This window comes from Nicotiana sylvestris, chromosome 9, assembly GCF_000393655.2.
Source record: "Nicotiana sylvestris chromosome 9, ASM39365v2, whole genome shotgun sequence".
Taxonomy (NCBI): domain Eukaryota; kingdom Viridiplantae; phylum Streptophyta; class Magnoliopsida; order Solanales; family Solanaceae; genus Nicotiana; species Nicotiana sylvestris.
Window position 1 is genome coordinate 128,180,078 of NC_091065.1, and position 25,025 is coordinate 128,205,102.

Here is a 25,025-nt window from a genome sequence, read left to right on the forward strand (position 1 = left end):
GGACGGTACTTGGGTATGAGAGCATGTATTTCACCACCGAACAGAACGTAAATAAGAGAGCGCGCAGTTTCATTGCAGACCCCTCTTTCCATATTTCCATTCTCGTTAAATAGATAGAACAACTTTTCCTAAATATTTTAGGAACCACCCCTAAAAAAAATTATAATGACTCGATCGGTCGTTTTGAGTTCTAGCGTTCCGTTCAGTAGTTCGAGTCTTGAGTGGCTTCATATTGTGTATTATAACTTGTGTCTATGGTCTGTTTCGTTTTTCGAGAGTTCCGGGATTGATTTGGAAGAATATTTTTCATTTTAGAAACTTAAATTGGAAATGTTGACCGAGGTTTAACTTTTGTGAAAATGACTCTGGAACGGTGTTTTGATGGATCTGATAAGTTCATATAATGAGTCTGGACTTGGGCGTATGTCCGGAATTAAATTCGGAGGTCTCTAGGTTGATTTGGCTTGTTTTGCCGAAAGTGGCAATTTGAAGGTTTAGAAATTCCTTAGGTTTGACTATGGTTTGACTTTATGGCTATCAGGTTTGAATTTTGGTTTTGCAACTTGGAATAGGTCCGTTTTGTTATTTGGAACTTGTCTGCAAAGTTTGGCATCATTCCGAGTTGATTTGATAGGAATCGGACGCGTGGTTGTGTTTTTTGAAGTTCTTGAGTTTCAATGTAAATTTCATGCGTTTTGATGTCCAATTCGTGGTTTCAGATATTATTTTTGGTGTTTTTATCGCGCAAGCAAGTTTGTATGATGTTTTAGACTTGTGTTGATGTTTGGTATGGAGCCCCGAGGGCTCGGGTGACTTTCGGATACATTCCAGAGTGTTTGAAAGAGCTTTAGTTCTGCTAGTTTTTGCACAGGTGCTTCAGGTCTCGCATTTGCGAGGATAGGATCGTATTTGCGGGGTTGGTTGAGGGCTACATGGTTCCCTTTTGCAAACTTTTAATCACATTTGTGATGATGCTCTAGGCCGGGGAGTTCCGCATTTGCGATCATGAGTTCGCTTTTGCATAGTGTTCATTGTTCACATTTGCGAATATGTGTTACATTTGCGACATTAGTAGGACTGTGATGGATGTCGCTTTTGGGGGTTCGCAAAAGGTCGCATATGTGACACCTGCGCCTCAACGTAAGGGCTGGGAGACAGGATTTTAGTCTCATTTCCATATGTTAGAACCCTAGACTCGGTAGGAGGCAATTTGCAGAAGGGATTTTCACACAACCATTGGGTAATTTATTTTTGATCAATCTTCAATTATATTACATGATTATACATGAGATTTAACATTTAAATCATGAGATTTGAAGAGGAATTTTGGAAGTTTTTGTCTGTGTTTTGAAATAAAAATTTGGGATTTGAGAGTCGAATTGAACTCAGATTTGAAAACAAAATACATATATGGACTCGTGGGGTTATGGGTAGTCAAGATCTACCCTTGGACCGAGGTTTTGATCGAGCGGACCCGAGGTTGACTTTTGAGAAATTGTACAAATATCGTAACTTTACTTATTGGAATTGGTTTCTCTTGCATTATTTGATATTATTAAGTCGATTTTTGTTAGATTTGAGCCGAGCGGAGGTGTATTATAAAGGAAAAAGGTATTATTGAGTGTTGATTTGGCCTAACTAAGGCAAGTATCTTGCTTAACTTTGTGTGGGGAACTACCCTGTAGGGATTGGCTTAATTTTCACTATTTGAATTATATGGAAGACGTCCATGAGGTGACGAGTGTGTACACGGCCTTATATGTGAAAATTAACTCGTTTAGACTCTTAGACTTTTTTCGTGCATTTAATTAAAGTTTTCATATCATGATATATTCTCCATTGTTAAGTTTACTCTTATATGCTATAATTGAAGTCATCATTACATGTTCTATCTTTTATTGTCAAGCTTACTCTTATATGATTTATTTGAAGTTGCTAGCTCTTTTAATGCTGATTTTATTCTTATTTGAAGTTTCACTATATGTTACCTCTCTTATTGTTGATTTATACTTATTTGAAGTCATCGTTACATGTTATTTCTTTCATTGCTGATTTATTCTTCCATTGCATTGCGTTATTGTAATCCTTGTGTTGATCTACTTACTGCACTTTCGTGTCATTGTTGGTGCTGTTGCACTCAGCGTTGCTGAGTCGTGGGCTATGTTTTGTTGTGGTATTGATATTGTTGTTATGGCAATGTTCTGGAATATGGGCATGTGTGGTACGAGTTGTTATGTGGTGTTGTTCTGTTTTGACACATGTGAAATTGTTGAGAGGATTGTCAGGGTATTTGCATATGAGTTGTCTATGCTATTGTAATTATTGATATTTGCACTTGCAGCGAGACAAGGCGGGCTATATATATATATTGGGTTTGCACATGTGTCAAGACAAGGTGGGATAATTATTGATGCGCGTGCCGCGAGACAAGGCGGGCATTTACTTTACTGTTGCGCACGCGGCGAGACAAGGAGGGATATGTTGGGGGTAATTTATGATGGTATGGGGGCATTGTTATTGATGATATTGTGTGGTGGGTAACTATCTTGCGTGTGTCATCCAATGTGCTACTCAGTGTCTGTGATATTACTTGTTGACTTAAGCTATAATAGTACACTTGCACAAGCATACACCGTAATATGTCACATATATCAATCCAGGATATTAATTTTGATGTTTATTTGATCATGTACATGTATTATTGTATACCTGCTTTTTGTGTGTGGATTGGACTGGTGGCACGTGACTTGTCCGTGCGAATAAGAGATATTGTTACTATTAACATGTGAATTGTCCGTGAAGCATGTGAGTTGTTCGTGCAGTTGTGATTGATAATGTAGGCACAAGGTGCCATGTGATTATTATTTCGTGATTCGGGACTCGTGATTTATGATTATGAAGTGTGATGCCTCGGGATGATTCTTGTGTAAACCTTGTGATAGGACGGTTAATTAATTGGTTGTCATTTGTTTCCTTTATTAGTTTCACTAGTACTTTAACTGTGTTCTAATTACTTGCTAAGTTATCACCTGTTTACTTCTTGTGGCTATTTGTCATTTCTATTTTCCATTGCTAGTATTATATTGTTGCTCTTTCTATGTTTAGCTTTGCCCCTACGTGCACTTATGTTGTGATTCTGTGTTTATGTGCATCTTTCTATGTACAATCAGACCTCTTTATAGCAGCATCCCTATATAATAACACTTCACTACTAAAAGTCAAGCTTTTCCGGAACCAATTTTTATGTTATGTTATAATATTATACTATATGTTATAATAGCACTTCGCTATAACATCAAAAAAGATTCGGAACAAACAAGGCTGTTATAGAGAAGTTTGACTGTATTTTGTTTAAAGAGGCTGTAGCTATTTCAGATATGGCGATAGCTAGCTTGCTCTAAATTTATGCTTTGTTAATTATTCCTCTGTTAGCTTTATATTAACAATTGCTCAGGTTATTATGTATTTAGGTGCTTTGGCTTAAACCTCGTCTCTACCCTACCGAAGTTAGTCTTGATACTTACTGATACCGTTGTGGTGTACTCATGCTACGCTTCTGCATGTCTTTTGTGCAAATCCAGGTATTTCGAAGAGTGTTGGTCGTTAAATAGCCGATTGTGAGTTGCTGCAGAGACTTGAAGGTATACCTGCCATAGCATTCGCAGGCCTCGGAGTCACCTTCTGTTATCTTTCATTACCACTATTTATTTCTATTCCAGAACAGTATTGTATTTAGAGATTTCTAGTGAACTCAGTAGAAGCTTATGACTTCATACAACCGGTTTTGGGATATTGTATATCTATTGATGGTTGTTGGCTATGTATGGCATTTACTGGTTCATGTTTAGTGGTTAGTTTAAATTTGTTAATAACTCAATATGTATTAGGCTTACCTAGTCTTAGGGACTATGTGCTATTACAACATCGCAATGTGGGAATTTGAGGTCGTGACAAAAACAATCTTTATTCCATTGCCGATACGACAATAGACCACTTAGGTAACACCCTCTTCTTTGTAATTGCAAATTTTCGATGCTTTTATTATTCTGTTAGTGCTTTTTTAGATCTACCATTCCAAAATCGGACGCACAGGCCATCAAATGGTGCACACCGCTGCACTAAGTTACAAAAATCGGATATTATACCAAAATATCATTACATTCCCAATGTACATCCAGCAATGTAGTAGCTATGTCATTACTCATTAATGACTAAATCGTAAAGAGCGAAAGAAGGGCAGAAAACATTTTCAGAAATGTATTAACTTCTATCACCACGGATCTGAACAGAGACTTAAACCTCCAAACTAAGAGATTATGAAAAGCAATGATGTTTTTTCCTCCAGAGATAGCAAAGTGAGAAGCACACGACCACATCATTGCATTAGGCCTGAAATTGGACCAGAAGTAAACTATTAGAGAAAATTGAAGAAGCCGAGTACGTTGAAACAATCTTTGCATGTACCTTGCTGGCAATGTTGTTTGAAAGCCAATCTAGTCCCTCATATAGCCCTTCTCCAGAAGTAGCACATGTACTCTGGATATACCTAAGAGAGGAAGAGAGAGGAAGAGAGAGGAGTCTTTTAGGTGCCACTCTTATCTAAGAGGCTACTTGACAGTAAAACCAGGCTGAACAACATGGCGGGTGACCATGTATATTACCAGTGTCGCTGTCTGAGTGAATGAAGGCCAAGCTTGTCCGTGATTTCAGCCGCATTCATTGCATTTGGAAGATCTTGTTTGTTTGCAAAAACAAGCAGCACAGCTTCTCTTAATTCATCCTGCAGATAATGTACTTAGATATCAACAACTGCTGTACCCCAAGGCAGGATGTCTGAAGGTTTATCATAAATTGATTTCTGTAACTTCAACTATAAAAATATCAATATCACCTCATTTAACATCCTGTGAAGCTCATCCCTTGCTTCAATTACTCGGTCTCTGTCATTGCTGTCAACCACAAAGATGATGCCCTGCGTGTTTTGGAAATAATGCCTCCATAGAGGTCTAATCTGCAAATACAACACAAAAGGTAAACAGTAGAAACACACTTTTAGCTCTTCCGCGATCAGACTGTAATACACTTTTAACTCCGTGCCTCTAAATATAAACACATGTAACCACTAACAGATGGTAGAATAGCCAATTCAAAAGAAACATGATAGGTCCACTTATGGCCATATGGATTGGTGCTATAGACAATTCAAATACAAAAGAACCAGTGTAGGTCCACTTATGTCCATTGAGCGTGATACACACCGCCTCGTAGTCATTATTATTTTAAAGACTCAACCAACCAGGTTTAGCCTAAGAAATCATGGAGCTAAAACTACCCTTCTAAGACAAAACATGGAACCAAGATAAAAGTTTTTATTACGGGCATATCAGGCTAATGGACTCCAACGACCAAGCTTTGACGACGGTGCCCCAGTCAAAAGGGTTTCTCTATTGGGGTATTCTCTCTCTTGCTTTTTCTTTTTCTTTTGAACTTGAACAGTTTCATTTTTTGAAATAGTTGTTCGTGAAATACTTTTCCGAAGTAATCGCCATAGTCGACAATCAAGAGACACAACTACAAACTTCTCCAAATCGAACTATTTAATTGGAACAATCCTGCTATCAAATTTACTAAATTTACTGTATAAAAAAAAGATTCGGATTAATAGGAGTTGTTCTTTTGGAAGAATTATGTTAACGTTACTCAAGTTGGTTTATAGCTTTTTGAAAAATCTTTTTATTGTTTCCAAAAAGCAGATATTCAGTTTCCATGGAATCAACCTGACTTGAACATAATCCCCATGGATCTTTAAATTTTTAATTTATAAATTAATAAAATAGCATAAAATATATAAAGTACATTAAAATTTTAAGAAAATTAAAAAGAATAAAAAAAGATCATAATGTCTTATCTTCAAATGATTAAAAGATCATAGTATTTTAAAAATAATATTATTAAACTATATAGTTTACCTCTCTAAAAATTAATAAGCAATAAACTCCATTACACTATAATCTAAAATAATACTACTCATGACAAAATATAAAATTTCTTTCAAATAGTAAAATAATAAAAGCTTGATAATTTCGAGAGACATATAACTAAATATGAATATCTATAGTAAGTGAGATAAAAAAAATTGGTCATTCAAATGATATTCACTCTTTGATGTTCTTAATTAGTAAATATATAATAGTACTATAATCATTATTTTGAGTTACTCTCAATCTTCATAATTCTATAGATAAATAGAACTTTAATTTTTCATTTTATTAAAGAATTTTGAATGTCCGCGGTATAAGTGTGTAGAAAAAGCGTGTGCTTCGTCGCTTTAAGCGCGAAGCGACGCGACCCACTGTCGCTTCCAACTCCCTGAGGCGACTCGATCTGAGGAAGCACGCTCTTCACTGGAAAAAGCGATGAAGAAGAAAGCACTGAAGCGATCGCTTCTGTGCAAAAAGCGATGGGGGGTCTTTTTTTTTTTAAAAAACTTTGGGTCTGTTATTCTATTAGACAAAACAGACCCTCAATCGACAAAAAACCCCTTCCCCTTCGACAAAACAGAGAGTCACAAAACCTAGGGTTTTTTACCTGCTGAAGCTGAATCGAGAAAACAGAGACGCCATTGCTGGCCCTTTCTCTCTTGTTCGAGCTCGACCCATTCTCCTTTCTCGCTCGCTCGCGACCAGTTCAGGACCCAGGTAATTTCTTCTTCTCCTTTCTCCTTTCTTCTTCTATTCTTCAGTTCTTCTTGTTTTTTTTTTTTTTTTGCTTTCTTCTTCTTCTTTCTTTCTCGGTTTCTCCAGTCCAGAACAGAGTAACTATTTTTTTCTTTCTTTTTCCTTTTCATTTGTGTATATTTCAGTATATATATTTAATTATTATATGTATTTCATTTTATTATTATATTTCAACATATAAAATAAATTATATATATGTTATTATTATATTTCAGCATATAAAATTAATTATATATATATATGTTATATTTTCAGTTTATTTGATTAATTTTATATGTATTTCATTTTAGAAAATTCATTATTATTTATATATATTATATGTATTTTCAGTTTATTTGATTATGTATTTTCTTATATCTTAATAGGGATTTCAAAATGTCTCAAAGTTCTAAGGAGAAAGACCCGGCTTGGCGATATGGTGATAGAGTTAATGAGAAGAATACAAATGTTGTATGCAAGTTTTGTAACAAGACGACAACGGGTGGAATTTATCGCTTTAAATACCATCTTATTGGTGGCGATAGAAATGTCACAAGTTGTCTGAAATGCCCACCGGAGGTGAGGGAAGAAATAAAGAATTTTGTTGATATGAAGAAGGAGCAAAAAAATCAAATGAGTCATCAACCAATGGTGACCAATCTTGATGATGATGATGATGATGATATTGAAGAATTGTCACTTCCAACAAAACAGGGAAGAGATGGGTCAAGCCATGGATCATCGACTAAAGGTCTTATAGATTGCTATTTCCCAAAAAAGCCGGAAGCAAAGAGCGGTGGAAAAATGTACAAAAAATTGCTAAAGACATTTTGAGGGATCGTGCAGTTAGAGCTTTTGCACGTTGGGTCTATGATGCTGGGCTCCCCTTCAATTGTGTCAACTATGACACTTTTGGAGACTTTATTGAGGCTGTTGGTCAATACGGACCTGGAATGAAGCCTCTCACTTATCATGAAATAAGAGGTCCTTATCTAAATAAGGAAGTGGAGGAGACTAATAAAATTGTTGAGGAGCATAAAATTGTGTGGAACAAGTATGGTTGCTCCATTATGATAGATAACTGGAGGGCAAGAACGGGGAAAATGATTATTAATGTGTTGGTGAATTCTCCCCGGGGAAGTTTGTTTCTTGAATCCATTGATGCTAGCGACTCATCCACTGACCACATCAAAATGTTCACCTTGTTTCAGAACACCATCGAAAAGATTGGCCCAAGCAAAGTTGTTCAAGTGGTCACTGATAATGCAAGTGAAAATGTGAAAGCGGGTGGCATGATTGAAGGAGTATACAAGAATGTCTATTGGACTCCATGTGCGGCTCATTGTATCAACTTGATGTTCGGGGACATTTTCAAGGAAAAACCCTTCTCTACAGATTTTGGCCAAGGCGTTAGGGTACATTCTTATATTTCTAAGCGGCCCTTGTTATTGAATATGATGAGAAGATTCACCATGCAAAAAAAATTGGTGAAACCGGGCAAGACAAGGTTCGCCACTGCTTTCTTGACTTTGCATAGTATCCACTTGCAAAAAGTAATTTGAGAAAGATGGTCACTTCAAAGGAATGGAGCAAGAGTAAATTTGCAAAGGAAAGTGCGGGGAAAGAGGTTGCGCGCATTATTCTTTCTTATTCTTTTTGGAATAATGTCCTTCATGCTCTTAAAATTGGTGGCCCTTTGGTTAAAGTACTCCGTTTGGTGGATGGGGAGCAAAAACCACCAATGGGCTACCTTATGAAGCTATGGATAGGGCCAAGGAGGCTATTCAAGCATCATTCACTGATGAGCAGAAATATGTAAAGGTCTTTCAGATCATTGATGCAAGATGGAATGAGCAACTTCATAGACCTTTGCATGAAGCTGGAATTATTCTGAACCCGTCACTCTTTTATGATCAGCATGAGAATAATTCATTGGCTAAAGAAGTGTGGACAGGATTCCATCAAGTTGTTACCAAGTTGACCCCAGATGAAGACTTGCAAGAAAAGATAGTAGATCGGCTTGCTACTTACAAGGCAGCTGAAGGACTTTTTAAGCTCTGACTTGCAATTAAACAAAGAAAGACGGAGTCGCCAGGTGACCAAGTGTTTCTATATTTTATAGCTCTAACTTCAATTTATTTTTTATACTTATTAACTCTTGGAAAAAAATTGACTTCTATAGTTGAGTGGTGGGACCAATATGGTGTAGAGAAGAAGTTACAGACTTTCGCCATCAAAGTTTTAAGTTTAACTTGTAGCTCATCCGGATGTGAAAGGAACTGGAGTGTTTTTGAACACGTAAGAAATAAAAAGAATTATTTCGTATTTTGAGATAAAGTAAATTATATCTCAATTGTCCAAACTCCTGCTAATTAGTTGACACATCATTTGCAGATTCATACAAAAAAGAGAAATCGACTAACCTTGAGGCGTCGCTACAACCACTGCAATATAATTGATCCAATTCTTTTGGACAATATTGATGAGGCTAATGAGTGGCTAACCGGAGTCCCCGAAATTTGTGAAGATGAAGTATTTGAAGGTGACTCCGATTTCACTTGGGGTGATGTTGCGGTTGGTAGTGGAGTTGGGGAGAATCCTTATGGTTCAAGGAGATATACTCCAAGTTCAAGCTCTATTAGGAAGGGAAAAAGTGTGGCTACTACAAGTCGATCTCTATCCCTAATTGATGAAGATGAAAGTGATCATGAAGAGGAGGGGGAAGAAGAAGATGACGAGCAACCTATATATATATAATAGAGGGCCACAGGCAAGGCTACGTGGCACTTCTCTTTGCCAAGGAATCACATTTTTCTTTTTTCTCAATTTTTTGCCTTCTTTCTTATTTTCTGATAAATTATTTAAGCAACCATTTAAGACACTTTCGTTCCTCTTTGGGAAACGTCTCCACCCTTCCATATCAGTGCTTTAATAATCAATCCCTCCTATGCCTGTTTCTCCTCACTATTCCATCTTCCCTCTCTGCATTTCTTCTCTTTCCCGTGTAATTCCAAGTAAAGGCCTTATATTTCTCTATATACTCAGACTTTTGGTCTTCTCTATTTTAAGTATTTTCAGTATTATACTTATAACCATTTCTTATTTCTCCATTATTTTCATAACTTGGTATACATGATAAGATTCATGATGGAGGGCTTCCCTCTCCATTTTCAACAGAAGTTTCTGCCTTCAACGACTTTAACGTAAGTTTTTTTTTTTCATCTTTCGTCAATTCTCTGTCTTCGCTTTACGATCAACAATTATATCGCCTTCTTTCTAAAGGCGTCATCTGTTGCACATCAGAGCGTCAATTATGCCGTTAATTTATTTTGTCATTTTATTGTCCATGAATAGCGCACATGTGGGCTTTTTGGCGCAAATTTATTTTGGGACTTGCATGTGGTATTCTTTGCTTAAAATGGAGTTCACCAGGCTTTCTCCTCTAATTCATGATCAAATTAAATAACACGTCATACCTGCCAAACTTCAGTCAAGAATTTCTTTGCACTACAACTGTTATCAAAGTTCATACTAGCATGTTACACTCATAATTACTTCACTGAGTAACCAACATACTTTGACAGAGTAACCTATCATTTTTATGGCACAAGCTTCCCTTAGTTCGTTGTTTCATCACGACCATGTTTCCCTGTCACATTATGTAGCATTATCTCCCTATTGGTCAGGCTTTTGTTTTTTGCTGAAACTTTAAAATTTACGTGTAAATGACATCTGAACCGGATTTTCTTTGAAGAACCATATGTAATTTGCAATTCATTATATTGGACAACCGACTTACGTCTGCAAAAGAATCGTTGCGGCAAGTGTCGATCGATGCATCACGCTATAATTCCTTGCTCCAGTAAAAGGTGGATTTTCAGTAGTTATTATCTAGCATGTGAAATTTCCAGATGTGATATTTTTTGTACAAGACTATGATGTGAGCTGCTAATTATTCGTGTGGGCAAGTACGCGATTTAATTGATAGTAGATCTTATGCAATTTGAAAAACTTCTTTATTAATTATTGTACATTTTAAATATTGAAAAGCACAAGAACATAGATCAGGAGGTGTTGTAACCTGGTTAGTTATTGGTTAATGATATTGTTATGAGGACTTCTAATAAGTAGAAAGGAATTTGTTTCCCTAATTGTGACTTTTTGCATTCATAGACGTTTTGTTTTTAATGGACTTCTAACAAGTAAAACGGAACGACAGATCGGTTATTTCCTAACCTCAATAAGTGGGGAGGTGTCTCTTCAAAATGAGGAGATTTATATTTTGTTATTTAATTATTTAATGAGGTAAACAATTAAAATAGAAAAAATATCCAAACACAAGAGTAAAAAGATAAATGTAATTCGTAATTATTGAGAGGTGTCACAATAGTTTTATCAAGTACTTCATCCGTTCGCTTTTAGTTATTCCCTTTTGACTTTCTACTACCTTTAAGATTTTACATTTTTCCCATAATAATGATAGCATTTCAGAAAGTCTTAGGTTTATTTTGTAATTTTATTGTCCATGAATAGCGCACATGTGGGCTTTTTGGCGCAAATTTATTTTGGGACTTGCATGTGGTATTCTTTGCTTAAAATGGAGTTCACCAGGCTTTCTCCTCTAATTCATGATCAAATTAAATAACACGTCATACCTGCCAAACTTCAGTCAAGAATTTCTTTGCACTACAACTGTTATCAAAGTTCATACTAGCATATTACACTCATAATTACTTCACTGAGTAACCAACATACTTTGACGAAGTAACCTATCATTTTTATAGCACAAGATTCCCTTAGTTCGTTGTTTCATCACTCCCATGTTTCCCTGTCACATTATGTAGCATTATCTCCCTATTGATCAGGTTTTTGTTTTTTGTTGAAACTTTAAAATTTACGTGTAAATGACATCTGAACCGGATTTTCTTTGAAGAACCATATGTAATTTGTAATTCATTATATTGGACAACCGACTTGCGTCTGCACAAGAATCGTTGCGGCAAGTGTCGATCGATGAATCACGCTGTAATTCCTTGCTCCAGTAAAAGGTGGATTTTCAGTAGTTATTATCTAGCATGTGTAATTTCCAGATGTGATATTTTTTGTACAAGACTATGATGTGAGCTGCTAATTATTCGTGTGGGCAAGTACGCGATCTAATTGATAGTAGATCTTATGCAATTTGAAAAACTTCTTTATTAATTATTGTACATTTTAAATATTGAAAAGCACAAGAACATAAATCAGGAGGTGTTGTAACCTGGTTAGTTATTGGTTAATGATATTGTTATGAGGACTTCTAATAAGTAGGAAGGAATTTGTTTCCCTAATTGTGACTTTTTGCATTCATGGACGTTTTGTTTTTAATGGACTTCTAACAAGTAAAACGGAACGACGAATTGGTTATTTCCTAACCTCAATAAGTGGGGAGGTGTCTCTTCAAAATGAGGAGATTTATATTTTTTTATTTAATTATTTAATGAGGTAAACAATTAAAATAGAAAAAATATCCAAACACAGAAGTAAAAAGATAAATGTAATTCGTAATTATTGAGAGGTGTCACAATAGTTTTATCAAGTACTTCATCCGTTCGCTTTTAGTTATTCCCTTTTGACTTTCTACTACCTTTAAGATTTTACATTTTACCCACAATAATGATAGCATTTCAGAAAGTCTTAGGAATATTTCGGATAATGAATAGCTAATAATGAGTGTAAAAAAGGAAAAAAAGAATGTCTTTCTCTTGATTTGATAAAATAGATAGTAAAAATAGAAATATATTTTTAATATAGTGGAAAAGTAAAGGTGAACTGAGAGAGTAATATTTTTTATCTCACACCTGTAATCTCTTCTTAATAGCCATAACTCTCTTAGCATTTCATGTGCATATCTTTCAAATGTTTAATGTATAAGTTAATATCACCTTATGGTGTTCCATTGTATATTTATATAAGTTCATTTTTAGTTATTCTCTTAATACTTCTTTGTTGTTGAATTTCCATTACTCTTTACTCATATTCTACTCCACGTTCATCTACAATTTTACTTTTTGACTTCGTTTCCTTCATAACTTTGGTCTATCTCAAGTTTGTAAGATGACTCAAAACATTTTAAATTCTTAATCATTTTATGAGGATAAAAATAGAGGGGCTAGAGAAGATTGGTATTGTTAGAAGGGAGAATACAGTTGTGGGAGTTCGGAAGATGGAAAAAATCTATATATAAGTTATAACTGCAAGGAAAGACCAACACTCTTTATCTTCAGATAATAAGAGATTCTTTCTTAAGAATTTCTTCTGTTACTATTCTAAACTTAGTGATATATAGAGTGTTAAGAGTAAACCGAAAAAAGTACTATATTTATGATTTAATCTGCTTATAAATTAGTTTTTGTATGAATATTCATGAAATTCATTCTCCTATCTTGACCAATTTACAAAAAATACCGAATATTTTATAGATTCTTTTTCTTGACCGCGCAAAGTGGGGGCAACATCACTAGTATGAAGATAATAGAGGAATTCAAGATTTTAACAATCTTGAAGAAGAAGAAGAAGAAGAAGAGTAGAAGAATAAAATGTTGATTCTAGTAATTTAGTAGCTTTGATTTTGCTTGTCCTATGGTTTGTGGATGATTTGGTGGTACCTAGTACCTACTTTTAAGTTTTTAAATTGATGTTTTTGATTATTTATAATTTTACATTATGTTTTTTAAGAATTGCGCTTCACTTTAGTAAAGTGTGCGCTTTGCTTTTGAAGCGAGGACTATTGGGTAGAATACCCTCATTACCAGAAATGTGAACCATGGAGAACTAAAGAACCGCAAGATCTCAGGTAATATAAAACAAACTTATCAAGGGCATAAGAACTTCTAGTACCTTGTCCTGACCGCCAACATCCCACACAGTAAAGCTGATGTTTTTGTATTCAACAGTCTCCACATTGAAGCCTACCAATGAAATAAAAGATAGTTTAAATTACATTGCAATTAGAACTTACAAATTTCCCATGATTAAGATATCTCTTCGAAACAACACACATGATAAGCATTTGAGTAAAATACAAAATTCAAGGCACAAATAGCAACCAAGGAAAATTGCTTGATTCCCTGACATAGCCTCTTCATTCTCAAAGGTTACAATCTCTCCCATATAACACATGTAAACACAAATGATTCCAAGTAATTTTCAAAACTTCTTCATCAAAAGTAATTTTCAAAACTTAGGCACTCATTGGAAGTACCCTATCAAATAACAGTAGTCGATGGATAGAGACAGCATATTTTTTTGGCCATACAGATCAACATAACCTACTTTCTAGTTTCAAGTAGCAGTAGCACTAGGGGTGCTTATCGGACGGATCGGGCGAATATTTATGCTTAACAGTTTGGCTCATCGGTTATCGATTTATAAATATAGTAATCCGTTAGCCAACCAATAAGACATCATGTGGATTGGTAACAGATTAACGATTAGAGGCGGTTGTCGGGCTATTTATCGGCTAAATCAAAAATAAAATAAAAAAGAATTAGAGAATTTGAGATATGGGAAAATTTAGGATATGACACCTTCGGATTGCATTCAATTACCATAGTGAAGATTTGTCTTGAAACTTATACCTTATCAAACATTTTGTCCTCACCGCTAAACAAAAAGAAGAGATAGCAAAGAATACATAATCCGTATAACATAGGCAACAAAAGGGAACGTATATGAAGCCATATTACAATTTCTGACAAAAAAATTTCAAGATATCAGCCTGGATTTCTACTATTCAAACAAAGGGTCATGGAAACTTGCTTCAGGAATAACTTTCAAGTTCCACCACCTTTAGCTCATTTTGCCCCAGAGATCAATTAATTTTTGGGACTGAAGGTTCTTTTTTGTCTCTTCTCTCAGAAATCTTTTACTGTGTGCCACCCTTATTGGTCTCCCCATAAATTCCTATGGATAAGGATATATGGTTTCAAATAGTACTTTATATACATAGAGTTAAAAGTGTAAATATAAAAATTCTTAACGGATTAACGGTTTATCCAATAAGGAAATTACGTAATCCGCCCCCAAATCGTTAAGCCGCTAACGGTCAATCTGTTACCAACCATTAACCCGATAACCCAATAACCCGATACCAATAAGTCAATTTTTGCGGTACAGTTAACGGTTATGGTTCGGTTTTGAACAGCCCTAAGTAGCACACCCCATGATGAGTTAAGCTTTTAATCATGTGCAATGGTGAAAGTCAATATATGTTAAAAAGAAAAAGAAGGAAAAAGAGAACAGATTTCACAGGACGAAGCATACCAATGGTTGGGATAGTGGTAACAATTTCACCCAACTTGAGCTTGTACAGAATTGTGGTTTTACCAGCGGCATCGAGACCAACCATAAGAATACGCATTTCTTTCTTTGCAAAGAGGCGACTAAAGAGTTTAGTGAAAGACAGCCCCATCTCTGTGAATCTGAAAAAAAAATATAATATGGGGGATCACATTACTGCCTTTCGTAAAAAATCTAAGAAAGCATCTAATTTCCAAACAAAAAAATTACCATATGTAGTATTGCGATTGCCAGGCCAAAACCCTTTTCCAGTTTTCCTGTCCTTATTATGTCTCTATCAATACTTAACAAATATCTACTGCTGATGATACCCACTAACGCCCATCAATTTCTTCTCAATTCTAATTTGGGTAACCAACAGACAAAAGTTTGCCACTTTAACCACAATTAGCCTTTTCTGGTGACAACTTCACAGCATAGCAATTACCCTATTACAATTATCTTTTGACACACTTTTCCATTATGATCTATGAATCCAAGCAAATTATCAGTTATAATGAAACAAATAATGGTACATGTAATCGTGGAGATCGCGAAGGAGAGCAAGGAGCATCATTTAGTGACTGATGTTCCTCAAAAAGAAAAAGAAAAAGAATCATAACATTAGCACCAGATATTACATTTTGTGAATTTAAAAACCACACTGCAATGTCATCCCGTAGAACATGAAGGAACATTCAAACCCACATTCAGTTAAGGAAATTTAAGTTACATCGCTTTTATTTGAATTTAGCTGAGATAATCAGATCAAAAACAAAACAGACAAAAGAGATGCGGCAAGAGAAGTGGAAGTAATTAATCGTGAAGTTGCAAAATCATAACATGACCTTATATTAAACGGATTCCAATAACAACGTCCATAAAATCGGCAAATTAAGAACAGATAGAAGGTAGATCTCAGATCACATATAGGTAAAACTAGGTTTTCATGAAGCTGTGGGAGAAATAGGAAGAGGGAAGTATGGGATTACCTAAGATCGGCCGATCAGAGAGGATAAATGAGTAGATCTCGATCGGGAAGCTGCCCTTCACCACCACTCTCTTGATCGGCCACGGAAAAGGAGAGGAATGAGATCATTTAAGCCGGTTTGTCCCCTAGCTTCTCCGAGCCAAAACTTTTTTTCTTTAAAATGTGTTTTTTTTTTTTTTCAAAGTTGAACCGTTTGGCCAAGTATTTTTTTTAAAAATGTGTTTTTATTTCATTGTGCTTTAAAATCTATTGTTTTTTTTATTTTTTCAAGTTACGTTATTCTAATCGTGTATGGTGTATGGTTCGATTGCATGTCATGTGGTTGCTTTGAATGTTCTACGTTTGTGGTGAATTTTTTTCTAATGTGTCTCGGTTTACCCGTAAAACGGTATAGTTAAATTTATACGTGGTTTCTAGACAAGTGAATTAATTCGATCCTAAAATAATAAAAGAATTGAAGAAATATGCAATACTTAGCCTTGAGATGAAGATGAAATAGCAGAAACAGTAACTCCGGGAGCAAGGCTTCCGGGCACAACAGTAATGAAATCAAAAGGTAAGAAGGTGAATTTGTATAAAGCTTTGAATAGATTATAGCATAAGTTTGCCATAAATTCGTGTTCCTTACAATGATAATAGAGCTCACTATTTATAGTTGCACATAGGGAACAAGGTCCAAGGATCATGCCCCTTTTTAATATCAATTATGAGCGCCACTAAAGAATGTGTAACAGCGGGAATGAATGACAAATTCTTTGTAACGGGCAGTATACTAAATGTTGTAGAATATTCGCCATTAAATGCTACCGGGTAGCAGGTATTTATTGCATCTTTATAGCATCATTCTTTCCAGTAACAAACGGAACAATTATCTTCGATTTCAGCTATCCTCTGCCTTCGCCCATTTCAGCAACTCGATGGGTTCCACCTAGGTTGAAGGCTTGACTGGTGGGTCCAGAAAATCTTGGACGTCACTTCCCCCAAAACACGCACGTGGAAAGAACTGACCTTTAAATATAGATGGAAGGCCAAAAATCATAGTAACTTAAACTTATTTCGCCTCTTGTTTTTTGGTGTGAGGAAATTAATTAATTATTTTTCTCTTTGCCGAATTCAGGTCTACCGCGGGCTCGGTTGTCGTCACCGATGAGGATGTTTTGGCTGATCATGTTTATGCGGCAAGGCTGCTTCAGGAGACGCTTACTCGAATCGGTGTCTCCAGGCCTGCTTCGGGTACAAGTGTTTCTTCACGGAGTCCCTGGCCGGAGAACAAGCAACCAAAAAGAAAGTGTTCATCCACGGACGGGGGAAAGAATAAGAGGGCAAAGAATTCCGCCCCCGAGTCATCTTCGGAATACGTGGTGACGAGCCCTCTTCCCGAGCCGGCCATAGACACCATGATGATTGATGATGATGGAAAAGATAGTGATAAGAAAGCTTCTCTACATGGAAGACGACGATCCTTATCAACTCAAACAGAATGCGCAAATACGATTTGCAAACATAACCTCGCAATTGCAATGAGGGAGTTAGAAGAGCTATCTTCGCAATTGCAAAATCGGAATCGCATTTGCAACCCTCGCAATTACGAAGATGGTATCACATTTGCGACTTTTGTGTCTCAAAAGGCACTTCGCATTTGCGACTATACAACAACAACAATAACAAACCCAGTGTAATCTTATAAATGAGGTCTGGGAAGGATATTGTGTACTCGGACCTTACCCTTATCCTATAAAGGTAGAGAGACTGTTTCTGATAGACCCTCGGCTCAATGAACAATGAAAATAAAGCAAAAAATAATAGTAACAACAATGTAATAGGGTAATGGAAGCAACAATGCAACATATAATAATAAAGAACTAGGAACAAGAAAATACAAGAATAGTACTAGTACTATTCATAAGCCTAGGAGAAACACACGGCTACATGTCCACCTTCAACGCTAATCCTCGACCTCTACACCTTTCTATCGTGGGTCATGTCCTTAGCAAGCTGAAGTAGTGACATGTTCTGTCTAATCACCTCTCCACAATACTTCTTTAGCCTACTCCTACCCTTTCTCAAACCCCCCATGGTCAACCTCTCACACCTTCTGACCGGGTCATCTATGTCTCTCCTCTTCATATGCCCGAACTATCATAGCCTCGATTCCCGTAACTTGCCTTCCATAGTGGACCCTCCTACCTTCTCCCTAATAACTTCATTCCTTATTTTGTATATCCTAGTATGTCCATATATCCATCTCAAAATCCTCATTTCAGCTACTTTCATCCTCTCAACATGGGACTTCTCGACGGGGCAACACTTAGACCCATACAACATAGTCGGTCTAACCACCACTCTGTAGAACTTGCCCTAAAGTCTAGGCGGCACATTCTTATCGCACAAAAGCCACGAAGCGAGCCTCTATTTTATCCATCCCACTCCAATACAATGAGTAACATCCTTATCAATCTCCCTGTTGTCTTGGATTATAGACCTAAGATGTCACGACCCAATTCCCAATATAGGCCATGATGGCGCGCAACGTCACTGCTAGGCAAGCCAGCGGTGAACTATCCATGTAATTGTTCATTTTAATATTTTAAAAAGCATTGATTTTGTTTAATAATAGAACAATTAATAGGTGATTGTAGTAATGTAAATCATGAAATAAACGAAAGAGTGAAGTGATGAACTTAATAATCAAAACCATAAAATATCTACTAAAATCTCCCAAAACTCGGTGTTACAACTGCATGAGCAAACTATACAAAACCTCTTATACTACTGTTTGGACTAAGATAGATAGAAAAATAAATACAACAAAAGGAGACTTCGAGCGCTGCAGAACGAGCACATAAAGCAGCTCACCACTAAGTCTTCGAGTAACGGGGGTACGCGCTGGTATGGCCGCCAGATGCACTTGCCTCAGATCTTGCACGATTAGTGCAGAAGTATAGTGTGAGTACATAAATAACATGTACCCAGTAAGTATCTAGTCTAACCTCGAAGGGGTAGTGACGAGGGGTCGACATCGACACTTATGTATGAGGTTAAAATCGGGGAAGACCGATTTTAAGGTTTCCATGGCGTTTTCGAGCCCGGCCTCGATAGGATAAAAACACAACCCAAGGCACGTTCTCGAAGCACTCACCTTGGCACGGCATATCGAGGACTTATTATGACGTGCCTTAAGGCATCAATGGAAATTGACGACCATTATGAAAAGGCGGAAGACCCCTAAAGGCACATGACGAGGACTGACAGAGTTTGCAAAGAATAGTACAAATCCACATTGAACCGTTATACAACTGTACCAACGGCATTTCCCCATCATGATTAGACATATACTATGTAAGGGGGCCCCTTCCTATATAAAGGGGACCCTTATCATCTTGTAAACTCTCTAAGACATTTGTATTGATTACACAACATACTTAATACAATACAATGTTCTCTGTTTTCTTTACTAACACTATTGTTCTTCATATTTATTGCTTATTCTTTTATTGTTCATCTATTGTTCATTTATTGCTCTTTATTTATTGATCATTATTAACCGTAAAAGGCCATCTTTGAGGCCCTTATTGTCATTGATCCTTCGTTGATCGTTCATTACTATTGGCCCATCTAGACCTCGAGGCCCCGCTCCAACCAACTCGAGGCTCTGTCTTGTGGCCCTGTTGGTTTTCATTTCTTATTCTCTTTACTCACACTTAGCATCTATTGCCTAACAACTAGCATTAAGATACATCACGTATTTTTAGAACCACAAAATAAAATATAATTGTAGTTACCATTTTTAAGGTAAACAATTTGGCGCCCACCGTGAGGCTAAAAATAATAATGATTGTTTTGGTGCTAGTTTTCTGAAAACACAAGTTACTTTTCACGTTTTTTTTGTCCAAGGTCTTTGATTTCAGACCAAAATGTGTAACTCAGCAAATGCACATGAAAACAACGGTATTGGGCTTCATGTAAAGAATGGACCAGAAGACAGAGGCAGTGGTGGAAAAGCTCGGATTGTTCGACCAAATCGCGCCCACCTCTCGAATCCTCCATGGATTAAACATGGCAATCGAGACAACGAAGGGGAAAGTCATCCTCCCAGTCACCGTGTCCGGTACAGTTCAGGACACCAAGTTTCATATCATCAAAAGTGACATGGGGTATAACGCCTTACTTGGAAGACCATGGATACACAACTGTCGCACCCTTTTTTCCCTCTTTGCTCAGGTTTATGATATTTTGGGTATGGGACAACTCATTCCTTTTGGGAACTGGGTTTGCATTTGAAAAGTCGCCACCTAATGATTTAAGGTGCATTAGGACACCTATAGGGTTCATTTCTAAGTTTGGTTGATAACCAGAGATAGGGTAAGGGCTTGAAATTATCCTAAGGGGAAGGTGTTAGGCACCCCTCAGGATCCACTAGTGTGGTTCCCAGCCAAACAGTTCTTGTGAATTTTGTACAATTAGCAGATAGACAAATATAGGCTCAAATAGTAGAGGATTTAAGTTTGAACACATAAGAGTTTGAAAACAATTAAAAGGCAAATTTTGAAAATGAGTTATAGTTCTACAAATACTCAAGAATATAAAAGGAGGGGGTCATAGGTTTATTTATAATATGGATCACATCAATGCGATACCCGGTATGACACTCCTCAGAAGAGGGGATACACGTGGTATTAGCGCACCGGCCGTCATATCCATATCTACCCTTCCCACCCCATTAAGGTATTAAAACGCGAATTGGTCTCGAGCTTTATCACATGCTATTACCCGTCCCATTCCTATTAGTCCCGGAGGAATTTAGGACTACTATTCCTATAAGAGGGAGGATTTTAGGCTGACTCTTGGGTTTTAAAGGTAAAAAGGCTAGGGCGACATACAAAACACGTAGGACTGCACATTAGGGAAAAACATATAAACAAATAAGAGGCTGATGTATACCTCCGCAGACAATACACATAAATAGCATGACTTAAACACAATTAAGGTCAGAATTTAAAGTACTAAGACAGGAGTGTCGACGCCCCTTTTTTCTAAGAGTCGAATCGGGTATACGATATTTGGAAGGACAACTCTATTCCCTTTCGAGAATTGGGTTTAGAAGTTGAAGAGTCGCCACCTAATGATTATAGTGCATTAGGACACTTTAAGAAAGAATTGAGATGAAGAACCAAAGGTTGGGTAAGGGCTAGAAATTATCTCGAGTGGAAGGTGTTAGGCACCCCTCAAGATCCACTGGTGTGGTTTCCGGCCATGCTACAATTGTGACTTTAAGCAGACAAGTAGAAAACAAAAGGATTTTTCACATAGTTTTGCAAACAAGTTTAAGAGTTGAAGGAGTAGAGAGTTTGGAAAATTAATTTAAAATAAAACTTAAAAATTAACAAATAAAGGGGAGAGGGGTCCTAGGTTTACAAATAATATGGATCACTTCAATGCAATATCCAGCAATCACTCCTCAAAAGAGGGGTCACAAGTGATATTAGCGCACCGGTCATCATATCCATATTCTACCATTCCCACCCCGTTAAGGTATTAAAGCGCGGAATGGTATCGTTACTTATTGCATGCTATTACCCGCCCCAATCCTATCAGCCTCGGAGGCATTGAGACTACTAATCCTAAAGGGGAGGGAGTTGGGGCTTTTCAGAGTTAAAAAGGGTAAAAGTCTAAGGCGACAAACAAAAAAAAACACATAAGCAGTTAGGGGAAAACAAATAGCAGTTAAAGGCTCAAACAAACCTCCTCACTTAAAGACAGATTGTTTAGCATGTCTTGCATGTACTGATTAGGTCTGAATTAAACATAGAAAAAAATGCATAAGGCAGACTGATTTATTACATATTTCAGATAAGAAATCCGAATCAGACCTGCCTGCTGGTTGGGATTATCAAAGACTGATGCAATTATGGTTTTACCCTAAAGCTTGCCTAGGTGAAACCTATAGGCATGATATCTAACAATGCAGGAGAGAAATATACTAACTTTACAGAGGGAGACTTATTAATTGCAGGAACATGAGTTCTGCAGATGTTCAAGCATTGCTATTTACCGATTTTATACTTATAAGCGAGTTGAACGATTCTGATTTAGTTGATAGCTCCTATAGGCATGCTTTCTAGGCGTTATTGATTTTGAACGTTTATAGGAGTGCAGAAGTCCTATACATGGTATCTAAAATACTGATTGTTATTTAAACCTATATGCATGTTTGCCTAATGATAGATGCATATGCAGAATTCAGGAAGCTCTATAGATATGTCCTCCATATGATAGGCAGAAATGTAGAAAACCTATAAGCATGGTCTCTATATGAGATGTAGAAGATATAGACATGATATCTATGTATAAAATGCAGAGACCTATAGACAGGATTTCTAGAATGCAAAGTGCAGAAGTTTATATATAGGATTTCTACATGAAAATGTAGAAGTGCAGAACCTAAAATAGGATTTCCGAAATGCAGAACTTGCCATGATTTGCAGAAATAAAGACCTAATGAGCATGATATCTACCCTTATGCATACATGAGTGACCCTCCCCCTTTCACTAAAACCCCATAAGTTATTACACTTTATTACAACCCAAAATGAATAAAGAAAAGTAAAATAAAGTTACATCTGAAAGCTAAAAATCCCAACCAAGGAGAGCTTGATTCAGACTTCTGTCTGAAGCATGAAGTAAACAAACTCCAAAGATCAAATTCCAAAGCCTTTCTCTGATTTGGGATGTATCAAAGTTCCCAAGAGCCTCAAAGGGACTCAGGGCAGTGCTTACACCCCAAATATATTGCGGAATTAGATTATAGTGCAGTATGGAAATGCCAGCTCTCAGATGTCCAAGTTCAGAGGGAACTTAAGGTCCCAAAGCAAGGCTCAAAAGAGAGGGGCAGAACTTAAAATCTAAGAGTAGGTGTAGGGGGAGGGGGAGTGATAAGCTGGTGGTCATGCCAAGCAACTTGAAGTACTGGCACACCCCTGACCAACTTGTCATTTCAAGTTGAGGAGTTAGGGCTTATTGAAAGCCAGGCTCAGGCCTGGGCGGCCATTTAAGAGGCTACCAGACCATGAGCCTTAACTCAGCATACATAGGGAGTAAGGGTAGGGGATTCATAACAGAAACAGTAGACAAAGGAAAAGTGGGCAAAGGACATGATCAACAATAAAACATACTGACACCTTTTACTTGGGGTTAAAATTCAGTTCATAGACAACAACTCATGTTGTCATGCCCTGAATCCCCATTTACAAACACATAGAGGGTAAAGGTATAGGGATCAAACATTCGCAAGAAAGTAAAAGCAAACAGCAGCATATGAACATGTCAAACTTTGCAGGTAATAGGCATAGATGTAAAGGTTCTAAGTAAACACATTAGGATGATTGCTAGGAACTGAATCAAGACATACCAGTAAAAAAGCAAGAGTAGAGCAAAGACAAAGTAGTAGTAGTATATTAGCCTTGACTTTAAGCCAGCTAATAATAAGCTAGATCAGAGAACAGCAATAGAGAAAAGAGCAAGAAGGAATGCAAGTTTTGAGAGTAGTAGTGTGTGTAGGAGTATGCAATTTGAAGTGTTGAAAAAGTATTGAATTGTCAGTGTCTTAAAAATGCGGAAGGGTAGTCCCTTTTATAGTGCAGAGAAACAAGTAAGAAAGGTAAGAAAATAACTTGCAATCAAACACATAGAATTTCCTTCAGTTAAGGGATTTGATTTCAAACGGGTAGAAGGTAATTAAGGAAAGAATTTTGGTTAAAAACTTTTCAAAGTAGCACAAAAGGGGTAAATACATAAAGGATATTTAAGGACAGGGTCTTGACAGTACATGGTTGTAACATTTAAGGAAAGAAAATCAATTAACAACCAAGAAATCAGAAGTCGAAGATTTTGTATGAATGAACCAAGTCAGAAAGAGGGGAAAGATTTCAACAAAAATTAGCAAACAATGAATTAAACCTTTTTAACAGGAATTCTGAATCAATCACTAGCTTGAAAACCCTTTTGAAGAAAGATTCGTCACATATAAAAGCATACAGACACGGGAAAGAAAGATCGTCATGCTCTTGTGAAATCAGTAGAAAGAATCTAGTGTAGGAGAATTTAAAAGTCCAGAATTGTATGAAAACAAAGGGGTCCTAACTCAGTTCAAAGACTCAAAAATTAGTTTGAAAGAGTCAAAAGTTCTCAAATAGAACCCTAGTTCAATCGCACGATCAAACCTCGGCAGAGCCTCCAAATTCTAGGGTTTCCACCTCGAGTCAAATACATAGATGAGCAGGCAAGTAGTCGAAGCAGGCTCAAAGATTTCTTTCAGAAACTCATGAGAAAACAAGCAAAAATAGTAGAAAGTTCAAAGCAAATAGAGTGAAGAAACTAATTCGAAGTATAATGAGAGTAGAAGAAACAGTAGAGGAAAACATGCTTAAGCAGGTCTTTTTAGAAGAAATTTAAAACAAGGTAAAGTAGAAGAGAAAACAGTAAGCACTTAAGAACATGGTAGAAGGGTACAGTAGGCGAAGCATATCAGAATATAGCAGAACATATTGAAAAAGCATGTGAGACCATAACACAATAGAAGAAAGGACGGAAACATAAGAACACAGTAGGAAAACATGCGCAATAAAAGGGAAACATAAGAACACAGTAAAAGAACATGCGTGGTAAAAAGAAAACCTAAGAACATAGTAGAGACAAATACACACAAAGAAAAGGAAAAGAAAAGTCAGAGAAATATTTTAAGCATTTCCAGAAAACCCTAAATCGAAAAGATGTGATTTTGAAAGTAATTTTTGAAAGAAAAGTTGGGGAAATCGTTTGAACACTCAAGTAGAGCATAGATACACAACAGATCTAAAAGAAAATTGGAGAAAACCTCTGAGGGTTAGGGTTTCAGAAGAACCCTAGAAAAAGCTTTGAAAAGGTCACCGAACCCTAGAAAAAGCTTTGAAAAGGTCATCGATCTGAGTCAGAGAGGTCAGAACCAGGCTCAAAATACCATG

General features: G+C 36.6%; 1 protein-coding gene across 2 annotated transcripts; it reads right to left on the reverse strand.

The window, feature by feature from the left end:
- Positions 1-4,119: 4,119 nt before the first annotated feature.
- Positions 4,120-16,163, reverse strand: LOC104226465 (ADP-ribosylation factor-like). Of its 2 annotated transcripts, none has more exons than XM_009778479.2 (7): positions 16,028-16,163; positions 15,021-15,178; positions 13,596-13,666; positions 4,892-5,011; positions 4,662-4,780; positions 4,465-4,546; positions 4,120-4,389 (listed from the first exon to the last, which is right to left on the reverse strand). In XM_009778479.2, exons 2-7 carry the CDS (start codon positions 15,166-15,168, stop codon positions 4,384-4,386), a joined length of 546 nt encoding a protein of 181 aa, XP_009776781.1. In that variant the 5' UTR covers positions 15,169-15,178; positions 16,028-16,163; the 3' UTR covers positions 4,120-4,383. The 2 variants fall into 2 exon arrangements, with proteins under 2 accessions (XP_009776781.1, XP_009776782.1); XM_009778480.2 differs by lacking the exon at positions 16,028-16,163 and adding an exon at positions 15,267-15,397.
- Positions 16,164-25,025: the final 8,862 nt, after the last annotated feature.